Here is a 21,681-nt window from a genome sequence, read left to right as displayed (position 1 = left end):
TGATACCTCATCGATTTATTTTGGGCTTGAAAGCTTGCTGCTTTTTTATGTCCTTAAATAAGGATGACTTTTTTTTTTTTTTGAAGAGAATGCATTAGAAGTGATCAGAAATCTACCTGTCAAAAGAAAACTAATAGTTACAGTATCTTTTGACTTGCTGAGTTCTTCAGTTAGAACCAGGGGCAGCACGAGTGGAGGCTTAGATTTATACAGGATAATGATGACGCTGAGTAGCAGACACCCTTACTTGCAAATGAATGTCCATTTATTATGGATAAAGTCAATTTATTGTGTGTGTTTTCTTTTCCCTTGCAGATGTATCCAGAGCTACAGATCACAAATGTGATGGAAGCAAATGAGCCGGTCAGTGTTGACAATTGGTGCCGGAGGGACAAAAAGCAGTGCAAGAGTCACATCGTGATACCTTTCAAGTGTCTTGGTGAGTGTCCTTTAGATGATCGTGGTTGCTTCTTGGGAAGTAGAGGTTGCTCATTTTTAAATTTGATTTTCTCTTGCCTCACAGTGAAATAGCTACATCTGTTAAGAAGCTGAGGGCTACAGGAATGTATTGGGGGACTTCTTTTTTGAATATTTATTGCCTTCTAGTGTTGATGGTTGACTTGTCTTTGATGGTTATTACCTCCCCCACCATGGGCACCCTCAGTCTTTTAAGGATGAGCCTTTTGCATGGCACTGAGAGTGCTGCCCTCAGGGCCTCCCAGCTTTACCTTGCAGTGAGTGCTTGAAACTCCTGCTGTATAATCATAGCAGGAGTGGTACTGAACAGCCCAAGGGATGGAGTCTTCTGTTCCTCTCACTTCATCCTGTACATATTTTGCAAGGTCCTAAGATCCTGTATTGCTAGGCAGGCCAGACTTGTGGTAGTCTCCGAGAGACGTGACCCCTAGCTGTCTATGCACCCCTGCCTTTCTGAAGGGCCCGTGACTGGTACAGGTGTTTCTGACCTTGTGTTGGTGTTGATACATTCTCACATGTATCCAAATCAACCAAAGGAGGAGTTGGCACCTTAGTGACCGTGTTTATGCAGCAATTACTGTTGTCAAGTATCCAGTAGGGAGAAAGGGGGGCATTGCGGGTGCTTGACACCATTTACTTTACAGTGGAGCATCATGCAGTGGGGTGAGGCCTGGAAGCCTTGTGCGTGGTGTAGCTGAGAGATGTTCTTCCAATCCATTTGGCCCCGAGATCTCTGGGTATTGAGGTTTCATTCACTGCCTGTCAAATCCTGGAACTAAATGAAGCAAGAGTGTAGTTTTGAATATTTGTAGTCAGTAGGTAGGCAGTACTTGCATTTGTTTCTTCCTTTTGCACCATTACCCCTGAAGACTTTGCAGCCTGGTCTTCCCCTTGCTACGTGTCTTTACGACTTGCTGGCTCCAGTCCTCACCCAGAACTCTGAGTTGAGACCTGGGAGACCTTTATCTCCCTACATCCAGTCAGCTTTCCAAGCCTCATTCTTACCCCTTCAATACGGCTTCAGTCTGTGGTTCCCAAACTGTGCACTGAGGCACCCCAGGGCGTTGCAGAAGACTCACACAGTGTGGAGCATTGTGAGATAGTTTTGGTTTTTCAAAGGAGACCTCTTTCAGACATCCCATGAACTGGAGGTATTTACAGTATCAACATCCTGTCAGTCCATTCCTTTCAGTGACCTCCTATCTTTATAGAGCGTTGTCTCGGGTTCCTGTGTTAAAGAGCCAGCATCACAGAATAACCTGGGAAGAAGAGACGAGGGTGACGGTGTCCAGTCGATTGTAACATTGGAAGAGTCGTTCAGCGTCCGGCATGCGCTAAGGGGTTAGGACACGAGGACTTACTATGTTGTTGGACCTAGCTACCTAGCTTTGGGTATTCTTTTGGCCTTGAAGTGCTATGAAAATATTACTGAGACACTCGGGGTGCTGCTACTTTAAAGTCAGGACACATCTGGCTTATAATCCTTTTCTTCCTTCTGATTCCTGCTGCGTTAGTTCAGCCCTTCATCCTTTGCCGCCTGGACTGGGACAACAGCCTCGTGTGCTTCTCAGTTCTGTTGTCTGGTCTGCTGCCCTCTGACCTAAAATGAAGATTGAGTTGTCTTTCCCGCACATCAAAGCCTGTAGTAGCTCTTCCTCACATAAAAACTAAATTTTCATTAAGTTGCCCTGCTTAGCGTAAAAACTCCATAATGTGGCTCTTGCTTTGGCCTTCCCTGTTGTCTGCTCTGTGAGCCACCCAGCAACATTGACATCTTGCAGCTCCTGGCCACCCACTGTCCAGGTCTCATTGTTAGAATGCCTTTCCTGTACTTCCCCTGCCAGGGGGGTTCTTCCTTCAAGACTTATTTCAGGGGCTGCTTCCCTTAAAGAAATCTTTTCCTCCTGGTTATGTTTTCTCTCCAGACATGCAGATTTCTGAAAGTCTCCCAATGTTGCCATTGCATCTATCACCCTATCCAGTGACGATCTGTTTCTGTATCTTTCTCCAACTTCGCTGTAAACACAGTGAAACCATGGACCCTGCTTTATTTAGTCTTCTCTGTCCTCCAGTACCGTGACAATGTCTAGAACATAGGATACACTTTAAAAAAAAAAGTTTGTTTTTGAGAGAGAAAGGGAGAGGAAGAGAGCATGAGTCGGGGAGGGGTAGAGAGCAAGGGACACAGAGAATCCCAAGCAGGCTTCCTGCTGCCAGCACAGAGCCCAATGTGGGGCTCAAACCCACAAAACCGTGAAATCATGACCTGAGCCAAAATCAAGAGTCAGATGCTTAACCAACTGAGCCACCCATGCGCCCTTCCATAGACTCCTTAGAAAGCATTTTTGTGATAGTCTTTTAGAGTTGCTTTTGCCTTTTAAAATTAAAAATAATTTAGAGGCACCTGGGTCGCTCAGGTGGTTAAGTGTCTAACTTCAGCTCAGGCCATGATCTCACAGCTCAAGCCCCACATCGGGCTGTCTGCTGTCCGCACAGAGACCACTTTGGGTCCTCCGTCCTCTGTCCCCCTCTGCCCCTACCCTGCTTGACCCATGCTCCCTCCCTCCCCCCGCTTCTCTCAAAAAAATAAACAAAAAAAAAAAGGTAGTTTTAAAATAGTTTCAAGTTTACAAAATGGTTAGAACAATAGTACAAAGAGTTCCTGTACACTCTTTCCTCAGATTTCAGATTTTCCACCTGTACCATTTGACTAATATGGTAAAATTAACCTTATTCACTCCCATAGTACCCCCAACCCTTGTCCCCCCCCCCATTACTGAGTTTTTGTGTTTTGAATCATTTAAGTTGGTGTCTTTTTATCCTTTAGTACTTTAATATAGATTTTTTAGAAACAAGGACATTCTTCTACATGATCACATCATCAAAATTGGGAAACTATTATTGATCCAAATCTAATCTGTAGACCCTGTTCAGGTTTCACCTTTTGTTCCAATAATACCAGGATCTGATTCAAGATCACACATTGTATTTAGTCTCTTCTCGTCTTTCATGACCTTGACTTTTTTAAAGAGTACAAATTACTTTGTGGAAATGCCTTGCAATTCGGGTTTGTCTTATGACCTTTTGATTTACACATTTTTGAGGGGACTACCGTAGATGTATTCTTCTTGCAGCATAACATTAGGAGTTGCACGATGTCAGTTCCATTACCCATGATAACGTTTATCCCCTGGCTAAGATGGTGTTGGCATTCACTTATTTCCTTAAGCACTTGTCCAGATTTGACAAAAAGATGCTCTAGGCTGATCCTGTGTTTTCCTGACTCTACCCCTGGAATCTGCCATTTCTCCAGGAAGCCCTGGTTTCTTTCAGTGGAGAATGGTGTTTAGAAACCAAGTCTGGGCATTATGTGTACTTACTGGTCTGGGATGTTGTTGCTTCTAGGCCCACTCGGACAGAGCCAAGAAACACACGTTGGGGTGCCTAGGTGGTTCAGTCAGTTAAGCATCCGACTCTTGGTTTTGGCTCAGGTCATAGTTTGAGCACAAAGTCTTCTTGGTATTCTCTTTCTCCCTCCCCCACGCCCACCCCATCCTTCTCCCACTTGCACTGTCTGTGTCTCTCTCAAATAAATAAAACTTAAAAAAATACATGCATGTATATATGAGTACATGCACACATAAATATATATTTCTATAGCTACATGTATATATTAAAAACATTAGCTCATACTGATGTCTTTCAGTTCCATTATCCTCACTATATTTATTTACTTACTCAGTATCTTCTGTAAATGATCAGTCTCCACTTTTTAAATTTATTTAAATTTTTGTAACGTTTATTTATTTTTGACAGAGAGAGAGAGACAGAGTATGAGTGGGGGAGGGGCAGAGAGAGAGAGGGAGACACAGAATCTGAAGCAGGCTCCAGGCTCGGAGCTGTCAGCACAGAGCCCGATGTGGGGCTCAAACTCACCGCGAGATCATGACCTGAGCTGAACGAAGTCAGACGCTCAACCGACTGAGCCACCCAGGCGCCCCTAAATTTTTTTTATTTTAGAGAGGGAGAAAGAGAGAGTGGGAGAGAGGAGCAAATGGGAAGAGGAAGAGAGAAAATCTCAGGCAGGCTTCATGCTGAGTGCAGAGCTCAACACGGGGCCTGATCCCTTGACCCTAAGATCATGACCTGAGCCAAAATCAAGAGTCAGACGCTCAAGCAATTGTGTCACTCAGGTGCCCCAACCTCTGCTTTTGTAATTTAAGTTTAACTTTTTAAGCCTTTAAAGTTTATTTATTTGAGAGGGAGAGAGACAGAGAATCCCAAGCAGGCTGTGCACTGTCAGCATGAAGCCCAACTTGGAGCTTATCACACAAACTGGGAGAGCATAACCTGAGTTGAAACCAAGAGCTGGATGCTTAACTGACTGAGCCACCCAAGTGCCCATACTTTTTTTAATTTTTTTTTGAACGAGCTTGTTGAGATATAATTCATACTCTGTGTAATTCACCCATTTAAAAGTATACAGTTTAATGATGTATAGTATATTCAGTGAGTTATACAACCACACACAATTCTTTGAACGTACAAACTGTACTATAAATGGACACAGTTAAAAGTAAGAGTTCTGTGCATTTTATTCACCAGAAGTAACCACAGTAGCTGCCTTTGTACGTGTTAAGATGAATACCACATGTTGGAGTAAAGTGATGTAGTAGTATGGTTAGCCTCAGCCCTAGGACCCCCCTTTAAGATAATATTGCCTAATGGGGCTCCTGGTCGGCTCCATCAGTGGAGCATGCAACTGTTGACCTCAGAGTTGTGGGCTCAAGCCCCACATTGGGCACAGAGCTTACTTAAGAAAAGAAAAACAACATAGTACTGCCTAGTAAACCTAAATCATAGGTAGATAGACCAGAAGGTGTGGAAATGGAAACTGGGAACAGGATTTGTCTATAGTGGTTGGGTTGCCTGTGTGCATTGGCTTGAATATTCCAGCGTCCTTACCTGTGTCCTCAGGCACCAGTTTTGTCTGTCATTGTTTTTGCTCGGTTGAGGGAAGAGGGATGTGTCCTGATTACCATGCTTGGAAAGCAGTTTGAGAATGAATTCAGGTTGCTAAGTAGTGGTTGCATCACCTGGTGTCGCACTGCCCACCCGCGTCTGTGTTTGTGTCACTCAGCTCTGCCCTCTTCTGATGCTTAACCACCCATCAGTGTGACTTTGAACCTGCTGTGTCAGTTCAGTCTTCTCTCTCTTCAAAATGACCTTATATCATAGGTTACTACTAATCGACTCCTGTTTATCTCTAACATTTTAGGTGGGTGGGTAGGTAGGTAGGTAGGTACATAGGTAGGATGTTCCAAGTAGGACAGAGTTGGTGATGTGTGAAGAAGTGAAACTGCTGGTATTTTGGGGGAAGGCGTTAGTCATCTCTGACATTTATCTGTAGGCTGGCTTCTACACCAAAAGAAGAGGGCTTTGTAAGCCCGTGACTGTTTTTGTTTTGGGTTATTTTTGGATGGAGATCTGGACAGAGCGTTACTGTGATGTGAGCACTGCCAAAGACAGTTCTCATTCTCAAAGGCTTTGGGGCCGTCTTCAGCAACGGTGCACCGTGGTCTCTCACTTGCCCATTGCAGGTGTCTGTTTGCAAGGCAGCTTCTACCTTTGAATTCACATTTGCCCTGTTCCCAGCATGGACCCTTGTGTGTTTTCGCTTGCGAGAATTATCTTGGGTCTTTAATATCAGAGCCCTATTGACCTCAGGGACATCTAGGGATGGCTGCTGTATACCTCACGGGAAATTGCAGTGGGTGGTCAGGTTGATTCTCTGGGCTCCCTCTCATGACAGAAGGCTATCTTCTCCCACCTGGTTACCGCTTCCAAGAGCCCCATAACTGAAACGGTCTTCCAGCTGTTCGCAGCTGTAGAGTACTTTCGCAGTAGGTTTTTAAAAACTGTGTGTGAGTGTTGGTGCTGCTGAGGGCTTCCCCAAGTGGGGAATAACAACCTTTGTTATTTTTAAAAGCAATTTCAGTAACTCTGGAAGAGCTCTAAAACCTGATGGCTGTCATGGCCTTGATGGATGGGCGTGATATGGAAAAGAAACAGAATCCTGGGGAATGGATGGGGGTTGGAGATAGATCATAAATGCAGCTTAAGCGAAATCCTGTAGGTTTAGGTTTTGTTAAATTGCCATATTCATTCCTCAGCTTTTTAAATAGTGAAAACTCTATAACCTTCTGTGTCCCGTGACTTGCGAAATTGTGGCCATTATCTATTACAACCTAACTGACTAAATTGAAGATTGTTAACAAACTTCGGTAAAATTCTAAACTGAGACCAAACCATTTTCAGTGTTCGTCTATACAACAGTAATATTGATCTGCCTAAGTCAGTTTTTTTTTTTTCTTAGAAGCTTCTGATAAATGTAGCAAAGGCAAAAAAAAAGTAATAGTGAAAATGCCAGAAAACAAATGTTGGGATTGAAATGTATTCCTCTTTAGTTTACATGCTTAATAAGTTTATTTTTCAATAAAAGACCGTGGGGGAAGCAAAAATAATTTCCAGTTTCTACACCATGATTAACATTTTGGTGTATATAGACAAGACTTTTTTCTTTGGACACATACAGAAATATGTGTATTTTTAAATGCATTTTTTTCTTCCTAAAAGAGGTCATACTACATATGCTACCTTGTTTTTGAATTTTTTTTTTTAATATTTAGATTTAAACATCTATTATGTGCTGTTCTTAGGGAGATATATCAACATATCTGTATGGTTCTTTGCCTATATTTGTATAGACTTAGCCTTAAGGAGTTAACCAGGGTGAAGGAGGAAGGTTAGGGATATGGAGTATGTTTCTTTCTTTCTTTTTAAAATTATTTAACCACTATGGAAGTTTTCCCATGTTAAATATAAACGTAAACCATATTTCCTGTGACCTGATGGTATTCCACTGTATGTAACTACCATCATTTAATTTCTGATTGATGGGCATCTAGGTTGGTTTCAGTGTTTGATATTAGCAACACAGCAATGAATATCTTTGTTTTACTTGCTTAATTATTTCCTTAGAGTGTGTTGTTGGAATTGCAGTTGTTAAAGAGTATTCTTTTGTTTTATTTTTACATTTTAGTTCCTGGTCCAATTTCAGTGGTGTTAATTCTCTTCTGGTTTTCAGAGGTCAGAGAGATCGAGTCAATCATGGGATAGCTAAGGGTTGGTAGCATTTAATTTTACTGTATAGCATGGAGTTAATTATTGAATTACTGACATTTTAAAAGTTTTGATTTTAAACTTCTTTCTGAAATACAGCGTTTGAAGGATACTGAAAAGGTGAAATATGATGATGACTCAGTACTCATCATCCTGATTTAAGTTCTTCAACAGCTTGCCAGGTCTGCTTCATCCGCACCTTATTTTGTCATAGAGGGAGTAAATGTTTCAAAGCCCCATCCTTTCTTCCCTTTTCCTCCCTCTTGCCCTCCCTCACTCCCTCCCTTGTTCTCAAGGTAGCCACTACCCACTTGTTGGCATGTATTATTGTCATGCATGTTTTTTGTTTTTGGGGGAAAGAACCCAAGTTTCAGTAGCTGCTTTTCTTTCTCATTGATTTTTAAATTTTAATTCCAGTGTAGTTAACATGCAATGTTATATTGGTTTCAGGTGTACAGTGTAGTGACTCAGCATTTCTGTACCTGACTCAGTGCTCATCATGATGAGTGTGCTGTTAATCCCCATCCCCTGTTTCACCCACCCACCCATCCCCGGCTTCCCTCTGTCTCACGCATGTTTTTATACTTTTGCTGTATACAGATGTTTCTATAAACCATTTTTTTTTGTGTTTTTAAGCTTACATAAATGGTATCATTCTGTACCTGACATTACTTTTACAACTTGCTTTTACTTTACATCATTTTGGGGTGTATCTAATGTGTGATGCAAGTAGATTTCATTCATTTTAACTCAATATATAGTATTCCACTGTATGTTTATTTCTGTTAGTATTTTTTCCACTGTTTTTTTATTGAGTTTTAAAATATTTATTTATTTTTAGGGGAGTGACAGCGGGGGAGGGGCAGAGAGAGAGGGACAGAGGATCCAAAGTGGGCTTTGTGCTGACAGGCCGACAGCAGTGGGCCTGATGTGGGGCTCAGGCCTACGAACCATGAGATCATGACAAAGGTTGATGCTCAACCTACTGAGCCACCCGGGTGCCCCCCACTGTATTTTTTAAAAACCCGGTTTGTTTATTACCTCTGTAGACTAGATATATAGTAATAAAATTGCTGGGTTTAAAAAAAAATACTTATTTTGAGAGAGAGAAAGAGCACGAGTTGAGGATAAGGGGCAGGGGGAAAGAAGAGAGAGCGAGAGAGAATCCCAGGCAGACTGCACGCTCTCAGCACAGAGCCGGACATGGGGCTTGAACCCATGAACTGTGAGATCATGCCCTGAGCCAAATCAAGAGTTGGGCCCTTAATTGACTGAGCCACCTAGGTGCCTCTAAAATTGCTGTTTTAAATGTTTTTCTGATGTTGCAATTGTAAACATAAAATTGATGTTTTAACAAATTGTAGATTTCTGTATGATAACTGTGGTTGTATATATAGTTTGCTTTGTATAAAACTAGTTACTCAGCTCAAGACTTACCAACATTACCATCAGTAATTAGAAATAGCACACTTACGTACTGCTTAGTGTTTACTGTGTACCAGAATCAGCTCTAAGCTTTTCAGATGTTGTATTCTATTATGTCATTTATCATCACACAGGATAAGGAAATTGAGGCACAGAAAGGTTAATAAGTAAGTTAACCTTCTTTATGCCTAAAACCATTCTGCTGATAATGATGGTGCTGAAATAGAACCCTGACATTTAACCCTATACACACTGTTCGTTAATACACTCTTTTGTTGCTTTTTGTCATAAACTAAGTATAAAATTGCCTAGTCAATACAGCATAATCACATTAATACAATATGAGTTGGTGGTTGGGTGTCAGGGTTTAAGTAATTTCTACTTGGTTGAATATCAGGATTGTTTCTTCTAGTAGAGGTACATCCTCATTTATCATGAGGATTTTGGATTTTTTAAGCATTGTGTCTAGTTGATTGAAAAAGTGTACATGTTCTACCTCCCTAGAGCCTTTAGGGCCTCAAGGCAACACTATGTCTAACTTACTTTGTGTTCCTGCATGAGGAAATTGGCTTCCAAATTCCCTGTACTAATAGTGGTGTGAAACGTCACTACCCTGTGTAAAGTTCTGAAGTGGGGAGGCTGTTTTTACTGCCCCAGCGTAATGTCACAGCACATCTTCCCCCTTAAAGTAGATTAAGGACTCCTTTCGCTTGTCACATGGGTCACGGAAGGATTGACTTGTATAGTGCCCACAGACTGAGGCCCGAGGCTGAGGGGTCCTGGAGGACCAGGCCATGATGATGAGCTTCGGGGGGGGTCTACACAGACTTTGCATTAAGGTCAAAGCCCTACGACCTTTCTCAGGCCAGATTACTTTCATATTCTATGCTTCCTTCTTTAAAAAAAGAAAAAAGAAAAAATCTCAGAGGTTAGGCTGCCTGCTTCCTTTCCCTTGCCCCCACTTACTACATCTCTTCCTGAACTAAGCACACACCTCTCTCCCTTTCTGTTTTCCTCCACTTAGACCCTGTATGGAGCATATTGGTGATGCATCAGAATCTCCTGGAATGCTTGTTCAATGAAAATTACTGAATCCTACCTTAGACCTACTGAATCAGAATCTCTGGGTGATGCTCCCGTGATATATAAATGTTTTTTTTTTTTTAAATTTTAGCTCTATTCCCCACGTGGGGCTTGAACTCACGACCTTGAAATCAAGAGTCATCACATGCTCTACTGACTAAGCCAGCCAGGCGCCCCAGAAATACATGAATTTTTAACTTTTTATTATGGAATGTACAAACATGTCCAAAAGAGAAAAATAATACTGTTAACCCTTATGTACCCATTGGCCAGCTATGCAGCAATCATTAGTTCATGAGCCACTTTTACATTGTCTATGGACAACCCCACCCATCTACTCTTGATTATTTGGAAACACATCACAGATAATATTTTTTTTCCTGTAAATATTTCAGTGTGTCTTTCTAAAAGATCATCTGTTTTTTAAACAACTATGTATATTTTCCTCACAGCTTTTTACTTTTGAAAAGTTTTAGACCTATAGAAAAAAAATGTAACTGTGAATACTTCTGTACTCTTTACCTGGGTTCTCTGATTTTGTCTTCTCTCACTCTGTGTGTGTGTGTGCATCTTACGTATCTTTTATTGTTGTTATTACACCCTTTGAAAGTAAGTTGGGACATTGTGAAAATTTACTTCTAAATATTCAGCTTGTTTCTCCTAAGAGCAAGGACATTCTCTAACATAACTACGATACAGTAATCACATTTTGGGCAATTTCTCTCTATCCAAATGGTGTCCTTTATAGCTTTCCTTTAAAAAGGATTGAACTATTACATTTGGTCTGCAACAGTTCCCCAATCAACTTTTTTTTTAAAATCTTTCACAACAATGGTATTTTTTTAGTTTAGGCCATTTGTTTAAATATGTCCCTGAATTTGAATTTGTCTTACTGTTTTATCATGATTAGATTCAAATAACATATTTTTGGCAGAAAGACTGTGTAGTGATATTTTCTTCTTTTTTTAATGTTTGTTTATTTTTGAGAGAGAGAGAGAGAGAGAGAGAGAGAGAGAGAGAGAGAGAGAACGTGAGCAGGTGAAGGGCAGAGAAGGGGGGGAGACCAAGAATCCCAAGCAGGGTATGTATGTGCTGTCAGTGCAGACCTGATGTGGGGCTCAAACACAAGAACCGTGAGACAACGACCTGAGCCAAAGTCAAGAGTTGGACACTCCACCGACTGAGCCACCCAGGTGCCCCAGTGAGATTTTCTTCTTAGGACATCGCATATATCAGCTTGTCACTGTTGGTGATGTTAAGCTGGTCACCCGCTTAAAGTAGTGTCTGCCAGAGTTTTGGATTGCAAAGGCACCCATTCCCTTCTATCGATGAGTCTTCCCTGAATCAGTGGTGCTTTGTCTTAGAGCTACATGTTTTTAGGTACACAAAAGGACCAAAGTAAGATTCGTCTGTACTTCAAAGGAACACCTGGTCTTAGTTTCTTGGGGATATTGTTGTTAGAAATAATGTGGGTAGAAATAGGGATGTAGGAGGCTAGGAATATTAATTAATGTGAACTCAAAGGTGGTGGGGAGTATCTGTGTGCATTTGAGATCATGGAATCGGGGGAGTGGGGGGGAATTCCTATTCCTGTTCCACCCCTCCTGTATTCTGATAGCCCTGCAACTGGCCTGTAAGGGATTGGAGTCCAGGAAGAGTGAGGAAAGTCCCAGGCATCATGACCTGAACAGGATGTTGAGCTCTTGTAGCTGCTTTACCTGGAGCTGTAACATCCAGCTGACCTTTGAAGATGAGAGAGGCACATCAACTTACATAAATTAGAGACTGCTCCTGTGCACACCTGACTGTGTAGCTGCCCTGATCTGCAGCGAGGGTCCTTTCTACCTCAAATCATGATCAGATTTGCTTATAACAATGCTTTCTCTTTTCCAGTGGGTGAATTCGTAAGTGATGTTCTACTCGTTCCAGAAAAGTGCCAATTTTTCCACAAAGAGCGGATGGAGGTGTGCGAGAATCACCAGCATTGGCACACTGTAGTTAAAGAGGTAAAAGAATGGATCATGTGTTGTTTTCCTTGTTAAGAGAGAAAGAAAGAAACATTTTCTTCCAAACCTCCTCATGATTTCAAATTGCTTTTATTTTCCCTCTTCAAAGTTTGCAATTACTTGTATCTTCTAAGTTAAAAATATTTGAGCACCTGGGTGGCTCAGATGGTTAAGCCTTTGACTTTTGGTTTTGGCTCAGATCATGATCTCATGGTTCATGAGTTCAAGCCCCGCTTCAGTCAGGCTCTGCGTGGACAGTGTGGAGCCAGCTTGGGATTCTCTCTACCCCCTCTCTCTGCCCCTCCCCCACTCACACATGCTGTCTCTCTCTCTCTCTCTCTCTCTCAAACTTAAAAAAATTTTTTTTAGGGGTGCCTGGGTGGCTCAGTCGGTTAAGCGTCTGACTGCGGCTCAGGTCATGATCTCGTGGTTCATGAGTTCAAGCCCCTGCTGACAGCTCAGAGCCTGGAGCCTGCTTTGGATTCTGTGTCTCCCTCTGTCTCTGCACCTCCCCCACTCACACTCTGTCTCTATCTCTCAAAAATAAATAAGCATTAAAATTAAAAAAAAATTTTTTTAAATAAAAATATTTGGGAGGATATTTTTATTGAGAAATACAGTGTTGACAATCCAGCTCCTAAAGTTAAGGATGTTGAAAAGATTGTTAAGCAAGGATGCTGTCCGTGGGATTTCCAAGGAGGCCATCCCAAGCCTTAGGGCCTTAGGGTAGAAATAGCCAATTCTAGAAAATCTATGTCTTGACATGTATCCTCATAGGATTGGATGCCATTTCATTTTTCCAGTGAGGAAAAGTACCCTTTCTTATACTTGTCTTCTGTGGTTAAGTTGGATCTCTAGTCAGTTTCTTTGGTCAGATTCTGACACAATGCCCTCACAGTGAGGAATGTAAATTATCACTGACCGCCTTTAGCCAGCATTGATAAGTACTAGAAGAGCTCCCTTTTCCTTAATTTTTTTCTAACTGTGGGCTTTTGTTGTTTCTGGCCCAGATGATGATTCTCCATTGCAAGTTAAGCAAAATTTGTAAATCTTCTTAAAATAATAGCATCACAATTTGTTGACAGAAAATTTGTGTGTCTGTGAGAGAATGCTTTACATAGTGATTTGATAGGGGTTTCTTTTGTTTTTTTATTATTATTTTTTATAATATTTTTATTTTTGAGACAGAGACAGAACATGAACAGGGGAGGGTCAGAGACAGAGGGAGACACAGAATCCGAAGCAGGCTCCGGGCTCCGAGCTGTCAGCACAGAGCCTGACGCAGGGCTTGAGCCCACGGACAGCAAGATCATGACCTGAGCTGAAGCTGGACACTCAACCAACTGAGCCACCTAGGCGCCGATAGAGGTTTCTTTTGGATGAAGCTAGTGATGGGGGACTATTTGACCAAATTTATTAATGTTCTGATGTTGGATCTGTGGGTTTCTTTTAGGCCTGTCTGACTGAGGGGATGACCTTATATCGCTATGGCATGCTGCTGCCGTGTGGGGTAGACCAGTTTCATGGCACTGAATATGTGTGCTGCCCTCAGACAAAGACTATTGAATCGACTGTGTCAAAAGAAGAGGAGGAGGATGAGGAGGAAGAAGAGGAAGAGGATGAAGAGGAAGACTATGATATTTACAAAAGGTAAATTCTTCTTCTACACCTGTGCGATTGTTTTGCTGGTGGTGGTGGGCTGCCAGTCCCTCCCTTCTGGATAAAGTGGGCATTCCCTTGTTCGTGTTGGCATTGAGCCAGCTGGCCTTTCATTGTCGCCCTAGCTGATTGAAGGACTGCCGGTGGCTCTCGGCTTCCTATTCTGTGGCCACGGTATTTTCTGCAGGCTAATGCAGTGCCTGCCCACTTACTCCTCCCCTCCTCCTCCCCAGCTGTAGCTGGGCTGAGGGCTGTAGTGGCACAGCTAAACGTGAGTTGAGCTTATTTCCTGTCTCTGTTTTTGTGTTTCAGCATAGGGAAGAGAATCATTGTTGTGCTTTGCACACAGGAATTGGTCTTAACCTTCCTTTTCTGTTGTGACCTTTAGTGAATTTCCTACCGAAGCAGATTTGGAGGACTTCACAGAAGCAGCTGTGGATGAGGATGACGGGGATGAGGAAGAAGGGGAGGAGGTGGTGGAAGACCGTGATTACTATTACGACACCTTTAAAGGCGATGACTACAACGAAGAGAACCCTACCGAACCCAGCAGTGACGGGACGGTTTCAGAAAAGGAGATTACTCACGACGTTAAAGGTAACCTGATGTATTAAAATCCATCTGGTAATTATTTGCTTACAATTTTGGACTGCTTTCATCACAGGTAAGTCACAGAGGGAGACGCGGCACTCCTGGACGCTGGCGTGAAATCTGCTCTCCAGCCCGCTGGTGGTGCCATCTTAGCGCTAGGTGGCCAGGCTGCTGACACGGTCAGGGGGGGACCCAGGATTGAATCAGAAACTGTTGTTGGCATTATAAGGACTGAACTAGAGAACAGGGACCCAGAGGATAAGGGAGAAGATACATGGTTTACACTTGGGCAGGATTCTTCCACATGGAGCCTGCAACATTCTCTCCCCAAGGGGAGCCCCCTCCTCAGTACTTCTAAAGCCCTGACCTTCTACGATGAAATTAACTTCCTTGGTTCTTTTCTTGAGTGTGTGTTCCCATCCGTATGCTGCCCTGTTGGTCCACCAGAAAGATGCCTGTGACTGGGAGGGTGGCCTTTAATGACCTACTGGTGAGGAATCAGGCCCAGCAGTTTTTTCATCCTGTCATTTCAAAAAAAAAAAAAAAAAGACCATCTAGAGCCATTTACATGCAGCCTCCTGGAGAGTGTCTATCTGATGCCATTTAAGATCTGAAGAATTATTTGGGACTTCCTGTAGGGGAAATACTTAACAGTCTAGATGTTTGTTTGTTTGTTTGTTTGTTTTTAACATTTATTTATTTTTGAGAGAGAGAGACAAAGCATGAATGGGGGAGGGACAGAGAGAGAGGGAGACACACAATCCAAAGCAGGCTCCAGGCTCTGAGCTGTCGACACAGAGCCCGACGCGGGGCTCGAACTCACGGACCGCGAGATCATGACCTAAGCTGAAGTTGGATGCTTAAACAACTGAGCCACCCAGGCACCCCTACAGTCTAGAAGTTTCTGAGTCATCCTGAAGAAAGTGAAAATGTACATGTGTGCAATCCAGGCACTTAGGTAGCATTTCCTATAGTTATCACCAGTAAAACAGCCTCTTCACCCCCATTGGTCTCCTTTGATCCTTGATACGACAATCAACAAATCAGGCAAATATCTCAGAAGTGGGAGGCTCACAGAGCTGTGAGACACAGAATTCCTCTCCGTCAGTCTAGACTCAAGACAGTGTGAAAAACACTGTTTTCAGTTCCTAAGTGTCTTTACTACAGTCAGGACAGAAAAACGACTACGTCCTCAGGAAGGCCGGGCTCGAGTCGGTGAGATGGTCCACCAGGGCGCTTGGGGTCCGCCCAGTCTTGGCCTCCGCTGACATTCAGCGGGTCGTTGAGCATGTGGCCTGGCCTGTCCTGTCCTCCTCCCACCCGTAGCAGTGTGATCAAAGCTGCTGCCTCTGTCCTGCTGACGCTCTGACCGTTTTCACACAGCTGTCTGCTCCCAGGAGGCGATGACGGGGCCCTGCCGGGCCGTGATGCCTCGTTGGTACTTCGACCTCTCCAAGGGAAAGTGCGTGCGCTTTATATATGGCGGCTGCGGAGGCAACAGGAACAATTTTGAGTCTGAGGATTATTGTATGGCTGTGTGTAAAGCGATGAGTAAGTCCCGGCACGCTGGCTTCGTGCAGCGGCTCTGTCCTGTCCGGCGTTCTGTCTCTCCCGGCCGTCCCTGTGACCGCGTCTGTGTCGTGCTCCCTTGCCGACTCAGGTGTTGGCTGTCAGTCGTTTTCCCCTCATCTCTGTGCTTTCTAGACCTAGGCTCTGCTTTCCTGTTGGCAGTCGTGAGCCCAGTTTTGTACGTCCGTGCTCACCGTGGGTCTGGTGGTGGTGGTGGCGGCGTGTCCCCTCCCTGGCACAGCAGAGAGCCCAGGGGCCTGTTCGTTCTTTTCCTTCCTTGTGTCTGTGGGCCCCTGGAGGGCTTCTGTGTTGCTTGGGACAGCAGCCTTACCCTTGGCTGTGTCTAGTTGAAAGGCACAGGGGTTAGCAGATCAGCCATGAGTTCTGCACATTCTTGTTTCCGTTCTTTCCTCCCATTCTTGTCCTTGAGCTACCCTGTCGCCCTCCCCCATGGTGCATGTTGGCTGAGGGGGACACTGCTCTTCACACGAGGGACATCAGGAATACTCCTGGGAGTCCGGAGTCCTGAAATCTCTTGCTGTCTGCGTTCTGTGGGGAGAGTTCTGCAGCTGAGTGGTGGTAACTGTTTTTCCGATAGTTTGGCAATGTTGGATCATGCAGGGCTTTAGGATGTGAAAGAATTTTAGTTCGTGTGTCCTTTGGTCACGGAGGAAATTCAGTGGTTCAGCTGAGTTGGGTTTACTTAGACATGGGTAGGAGAAGCTTTGCTTTTCTCCGTGGTTACCCCCCTTCCTTTCTAAGGCCCTCTTTCTCTTATCTTGCAGTGCTAGCCCATGGGTTTGGAAGATCCTCAGGCTGGACACTCATTTCTTGGTTCTGATTCTGGAACTCGTTAGAATAATGAATTGCTGGTCGTTCCTGGTATTTGCTCTTACGATTTTTGGCTGTCGGTTCTGGTGGATTTTCATTCAAATACCTCCCTGTTCCTTTTTCCTCCCCTGCCCAAAAGATTTTTAAATCTTAACATTATATGGTGTGCTTTAGCACCTCCACTCCAGCTGCTGCTCTGTGGAGAGACTGTTTTTATTAGAAATCATTGAAAATGTGGAAACAGAATGAGTCCTGAGGGAACTTTGATGGCAGAAACTTTTATTCAGGAAAGATGTGGAGACAGAAATTATTGTGGTATTTCCTATTTTATAAAATTACTTAAAATTAGGGGCAACGAGACATTTGGGGGTGAAGCCTGAGGAACCAGGGGTCATTAAAGATCTCACTGAATATGGGAGGTAGTTGTTCCCGTAAAGGGTCAGATAGATAGTGCCGTAAGGTGCTGTGGGGTGGCACTTCTCCAGAGCGTTCGTGGTTTTCCAGTCTGCAAAATTGTAGTTTCCTGATGCGTGTAGTTGGGAGGACTTGCCACAGAGAAATTGTGTCATGTGCTTGTGGGGTCCCCGGCTTGAGTGTTCTGAGAGCCCAGAAGTATCACTGTGCCACCGGCCAAGTTTGTGCTCCCCTCTGAAGGGGTCTGAGGTGGGCGGATGTGCTGGTTTTGTGAGCCAGTTTTCATAGGGACAGAAGGGTGGGTGCCCTCGCATCTTCAGAGCCAGACCTCTTGGGCTGCAATGCCTCTACCTTTTTCTTCCCGGGGGTGGAGGCAGCTTGGGTTTTGCATAATCTTTACCTAGCCCAGTGATACGAACCAAAGACTGTCCAACACACAAGCCTTTAAGCTGCAGCTGTGCGTTGCTGATGGCAACGTGCTCATTGGCACTGATGGACTTCAGTGCTTTGAAATTCTCTCAGCTGAACTTTTGAGTATCGGGGAATGTGGTTTGTGAAGTTGTATATTCTAATTTAGTTAATCTGAAAATTGGCTGTGGTGATCCTCTTTAGCTTATGTAAGAGCCAAATATTCTTGACAAGATTTTAGTTACAGCTTTTAGGTTTAGAGCTAAGTAAAAATGCCTTGACGGAAGAACTTTGGAGTGGCTGGCAGATTTGTAGTGACAGGTCTACAGTTGTCTTAGTTGTTTTAGTGTCGTATTACAGTTATGCAGTTCTGGAAATTAGGTGAACTTCTTTCTCTCTGAACTGAAATTTGTTGGGTTTGGTATTTGCTGTCCATGAGCTCTAGTATTATGATACAGCAAATTGTACAAGTAAGTTTTCTATCCGTCCTCCCTGGCTTGGGAAATTGGGAGTGAACTGGGCTAATAAGAGTTTTTCATAGGGATTTCTTTAGGGGTTGAGCAGGTAAACTTGTCCTCTCAAACCTTTCCTTTGTGGGGTTAAGCTCCCTGTGCAGATAACCACTTGCCTGGGGTCAGTAAGACCTTCCGCTTGAGGAGCAGTGAGGAAAGGGTATTCTAATGGGTTTCCCCTCTAGTGGGTGAAGGCCTGGGAAGGCCAGCAAGCCCAGCGTGTCTTCACACTCTGTGGTGAATCCTTGTCAAATACAGCAACTTAATGTTGTCCCTCATCCTTGATATGAAGGGCTAAGACTTGTTCAGTCATATTGAAAACTAAAAAAATTATAGCTAGAGCAGTTTGGACTTTGCCTACCCAGTCTACATGCAAAGAGCATGCAGCACTACAGTTTCTTTCAAAATGGAGCTTTTGTGGAAGTTGCCTTTGCAGGCCTGATGTCTGCCCTTGTCTCTGGCCAGAAGCGATCAGTGACAGCAATAAGTAATTCGTTTTTAGGTTCTAAGATTTCAGGAACTGAGGGAAGATGTAGAAGTGATTTCCTTTTCTTCCCCTGAAGCCTTAAGTAGATGCCAAGGACACCAAGGGGGCACGGACTGGCCTGGTGGCTGAATGTCACAGAAGGAAAGGGGAGCAGTGCGCTCTAACCAAGTGGAGTCTTGGCAGACAGGAGGAGCACCTTGTACCGTGAGCGTGGTGCGAGATAAACTAGTCTGTTCTGCAGGTCCTGGGTTTGATTTCTTTCCTAGGGCACAGTGCACTTTCAATGTTGGGCCTGGCCCCCAAAGGGAACCCCCTCTTGTTTTGTTCCAGTTCCCCCAACTCCTCTGCCAACCAATGATGTTGATGTGTATTTCGAGACCTCTGCAGACGATAACGAACATGCCCGCTTCCAGAAGGCTAAGGAGCAGCTGGAAATACGGCACCGCAACCGAATGGACAGGGTAAACCTTGGCACTCCCCTTCTGTTACAGGTGTTCGGCACTGGGTAGTAGGGTTTTCATAGTGGAAGAGAAGGGTCACCGCCCTCCTAGATTGTCACTCTGTGTTAGGACAGGTGAAGTGTGAGAGTATAAGCAGGTCTACCTTCTGGGTGTGACTAGCCCCTCCCCTCTGCCCCACCTCCATCTCCATGATAATATAATTAGCCTCTGAGTGCTTATTGGGTTCAGACTGCGGAGTACTTCCTGTAACCATTATGTTCTTGTTATTTTTCTTTGCTATTAACTGGCTTTAAAAAAATTTTTCTTCTATGGAGGGAAAATTTATATCATTGTTGTAAACAGAAAGCTAGTATCATTTGCCATTTAGAACTAGGTAAATGTAAAAATATATTAGATGAAAGCAAACCTGTATTAGTATATTCTAGCTTAGATACTGTTGTCTGCTGAAGGCTCTGAGTCTCGAGATGCTTTCTTCTTTCTTTCTTTTTTTTTTAAGATTTTATTTTTAAGTAACCTCTACACCCGCTGTGGGGCTTGAATTTACAACCTCGAGATCAAGAGTCACACGCTCCACTGACTGAGCCAGCCAGGCACCCCTCGGGATGCTTTCTTAAAAAAGTTACAAGTGTTAGAGCAACATGAGCACCACAGTGCAGCTTTCTCCTAGTTACTGAGAAAGACTGAAAGAAAATTGAAAAGAATTTCTTAGGTCTGAATACCACCTAAAATCTCATACATTACCATGTGCCAGGCTTGTACTTTTGGAAATGTTTGTTGACTCTATTTTATCCAAACAGTTCTGAGAAGTAGGTATTTAAATGCGCCCCCCCACCCCCTTTTTTATGTGTGTGAGGAGACTAAGGCACAGAGACTTTTTAAAAAAAATCTTTTTAACGTTTATTTTTGAGAGAGAGAGAGAGTGTGAGAGGAGCAGAGAGAGAAAGGGAGACACAGAATCTGAAACAGGGTCCAGGCTGTGAGCTGGCAGCACAGAGCCTGATGTGGGGCTAGAACTTGGGGCCAGCAAGATCATGACCTGGGCCAAAGTCGGAAGCCCAGCTGACTGAGCCACCCAGGCGCCCCAAGGCACAGAGACTTTTAAATAACTTGCCCGGGGTTATAGAATGGGGAGGTCATGGAATTGAGGCTCTGTTTGCTGATGGTTGGAGTGCAGGACCTTCTGAGACAGTAATTCTGTGAAGGAGCTAAAACTGCCATGAGCTTGTGAGGGGTCACATGAGGCGATTTCCTTTTGCACAGTTTCCTACATTAGATTTCAGGGCCTGGCGGTATTGTTAGAAAATGGGGGGATTGTTTTAGAGATGACTCTCTGGTGATACTGGCTTTGACCTTTTTCTAGGTAAAGAAAGAATGGGAAGAGGCTGAGCTTCAGGCCAAGAACCTCCCGAAAGCAGAGAGGCAGACTCTCATTCAGGTAAGATGTGTTTTCCAGGGACATAACCTCTGAAGTCCAGTCAGAGCCACATTCCCAGGAAATTACCGTTTGACACCTTTCGCTTAGTTGAGAGCTTATCTTACAGGAAGTTTTAACTGCCTTCCCCCTCCCCACCCCCACCCCTCAACTAGCTTTCTTTAGAATTGATCACCAATGGTAGAAGGGAAGCAGACCAACCAGTGTACCTAATTCATGCCAGGAAGCAAACTGTAGCTGGCTGTGTTTGTTAATTCTGCTCTCCTGGCAAAAATCCTCAATTCATCTTCATTCTTAGGCTGTGACTTGTTTTTCAGCAGTATTGAATTTTATTTATTTATTTATTTATTTATTTATTTATTTATTTATTTATTTACAGACTTCTTGAAAAGTCAAAGTCAGACAATAAAACAGTGATGCCAGTTCATCTCGGGCTTTGCAAGAATGTAACATTAGAATCAGCAGCAGCACCCACCCCACCCCCCAACCCCCCAATAGAGCAGTGTGTTGCTAGGAACAGGGATTGCAATTTATAAGACTGGTTTGGGTTTCATAAAGCTGATTGCATTTAAATCAGTTTGTGTTTATGATGAACTGAAATCTTCTCAGGAGGTTAACACTCTGTTGGAACACCTTTTCTTTCTTAGCAATCATCTAGAAAATCTAAGAGTTAATTTCTATGCAGCCAGTGCATCCTGTGCAGGGAAATTTAAAATTTAGTTCCACAGCCTTAAACTTTACCTTTCAGCCTGGCCAGGTTTTCCACAGACAACTTGCCCTTCAGGACATCAGTGTGAATGACTCAGCATAACCTACCGCATTACTGGGATATATTTCAAAATATAGTTCCTGTTGGTCTGTGTCTCAGGATTCGGATCTGGGGTGCCTTTGCCACAATGTGGAAAGGGCAGCATTCCTTCTTGCACAGGGCACGCTGAGAAACCCTGCATAGGGGCTTGCCACACTAGTGATTTCAGGAGCAAAAGTGCTAAGAAGTCCACTGCCCCTCAGATTTAACATGCTCTCATTAGATTAGGAAGTAATTTTCCTGACAACAATCAAAGTATATTTACGTCTATCTTACCCTTGCTTAACTCTTCTGGACCGGTTACCGGCTTACACAGGCTCTAGGCGAGGAGGCATA

General features: G+C 43.6%; 1 protein-coding gene across 4 annotated transcripts in view; it reads left to right on the top strand.

The window, feature by feature from the left end:
- APLP2 (amyloid beta precursor like protein 2) overlaps positions 1-21,681 on the top strand; it is an 85,889-nt gene that overhangs the window by 49,031 nt on the left and 15,177 nt on the right. For 2 of the 4 annotated variants that reach the window (XM_027036920.2, XM_027036919.2), the window contains exons 3-9: positions 316-439; positions 12,061-12,173; positions 13,627-13,823; positions 14,221-14,429; positions 15,807-15,974; positions 18,975-19,105; positions 20,466-20,540. In XM_027036920.2, the coding sequence (XP_026892721.1) occupies positions 316-439; positions 12,061-12,173; positions 13,627-13,823; positions 14,221-14,429; positions 15,807-15,974; positions 18,975-19,105; positions 20,466-20,540 (1,017 nt within the window). The remainder of the gene's footprint in view (positions 1-315; positions 440-12,060; positions 12,174-13,626; positions 13,824-14,220; positions 14,430-15,806; positions 15,975-18,974; positions 19,106-20,465; positions 20,541-21,681) is intronic. The other 2 variants (XM_027036923.2, XM_027036922.2) reach the window with 1 other exon arrangement.

Source organism: Acinonyx jubatus, chromosome D1, assembly GCF_027475565.1.
Source record: "Acinonyx jubatus isolate Ajub_Pintada_27869175 chromosome D1, VMU_Ajub_asm_v1.0, whole genome shotgun sequence".
NCBI classification, from domain to species: Eukaryota; Metazoa; Chordata; class Mammalia; order Carnivora; family Felidae; genus Acinonyx; species Acinonyx jubatus.
Note: the sequence above shows the minus strand (reverse complement) of the source record. Positions and strands in the feature narration are given on the sequence as shown.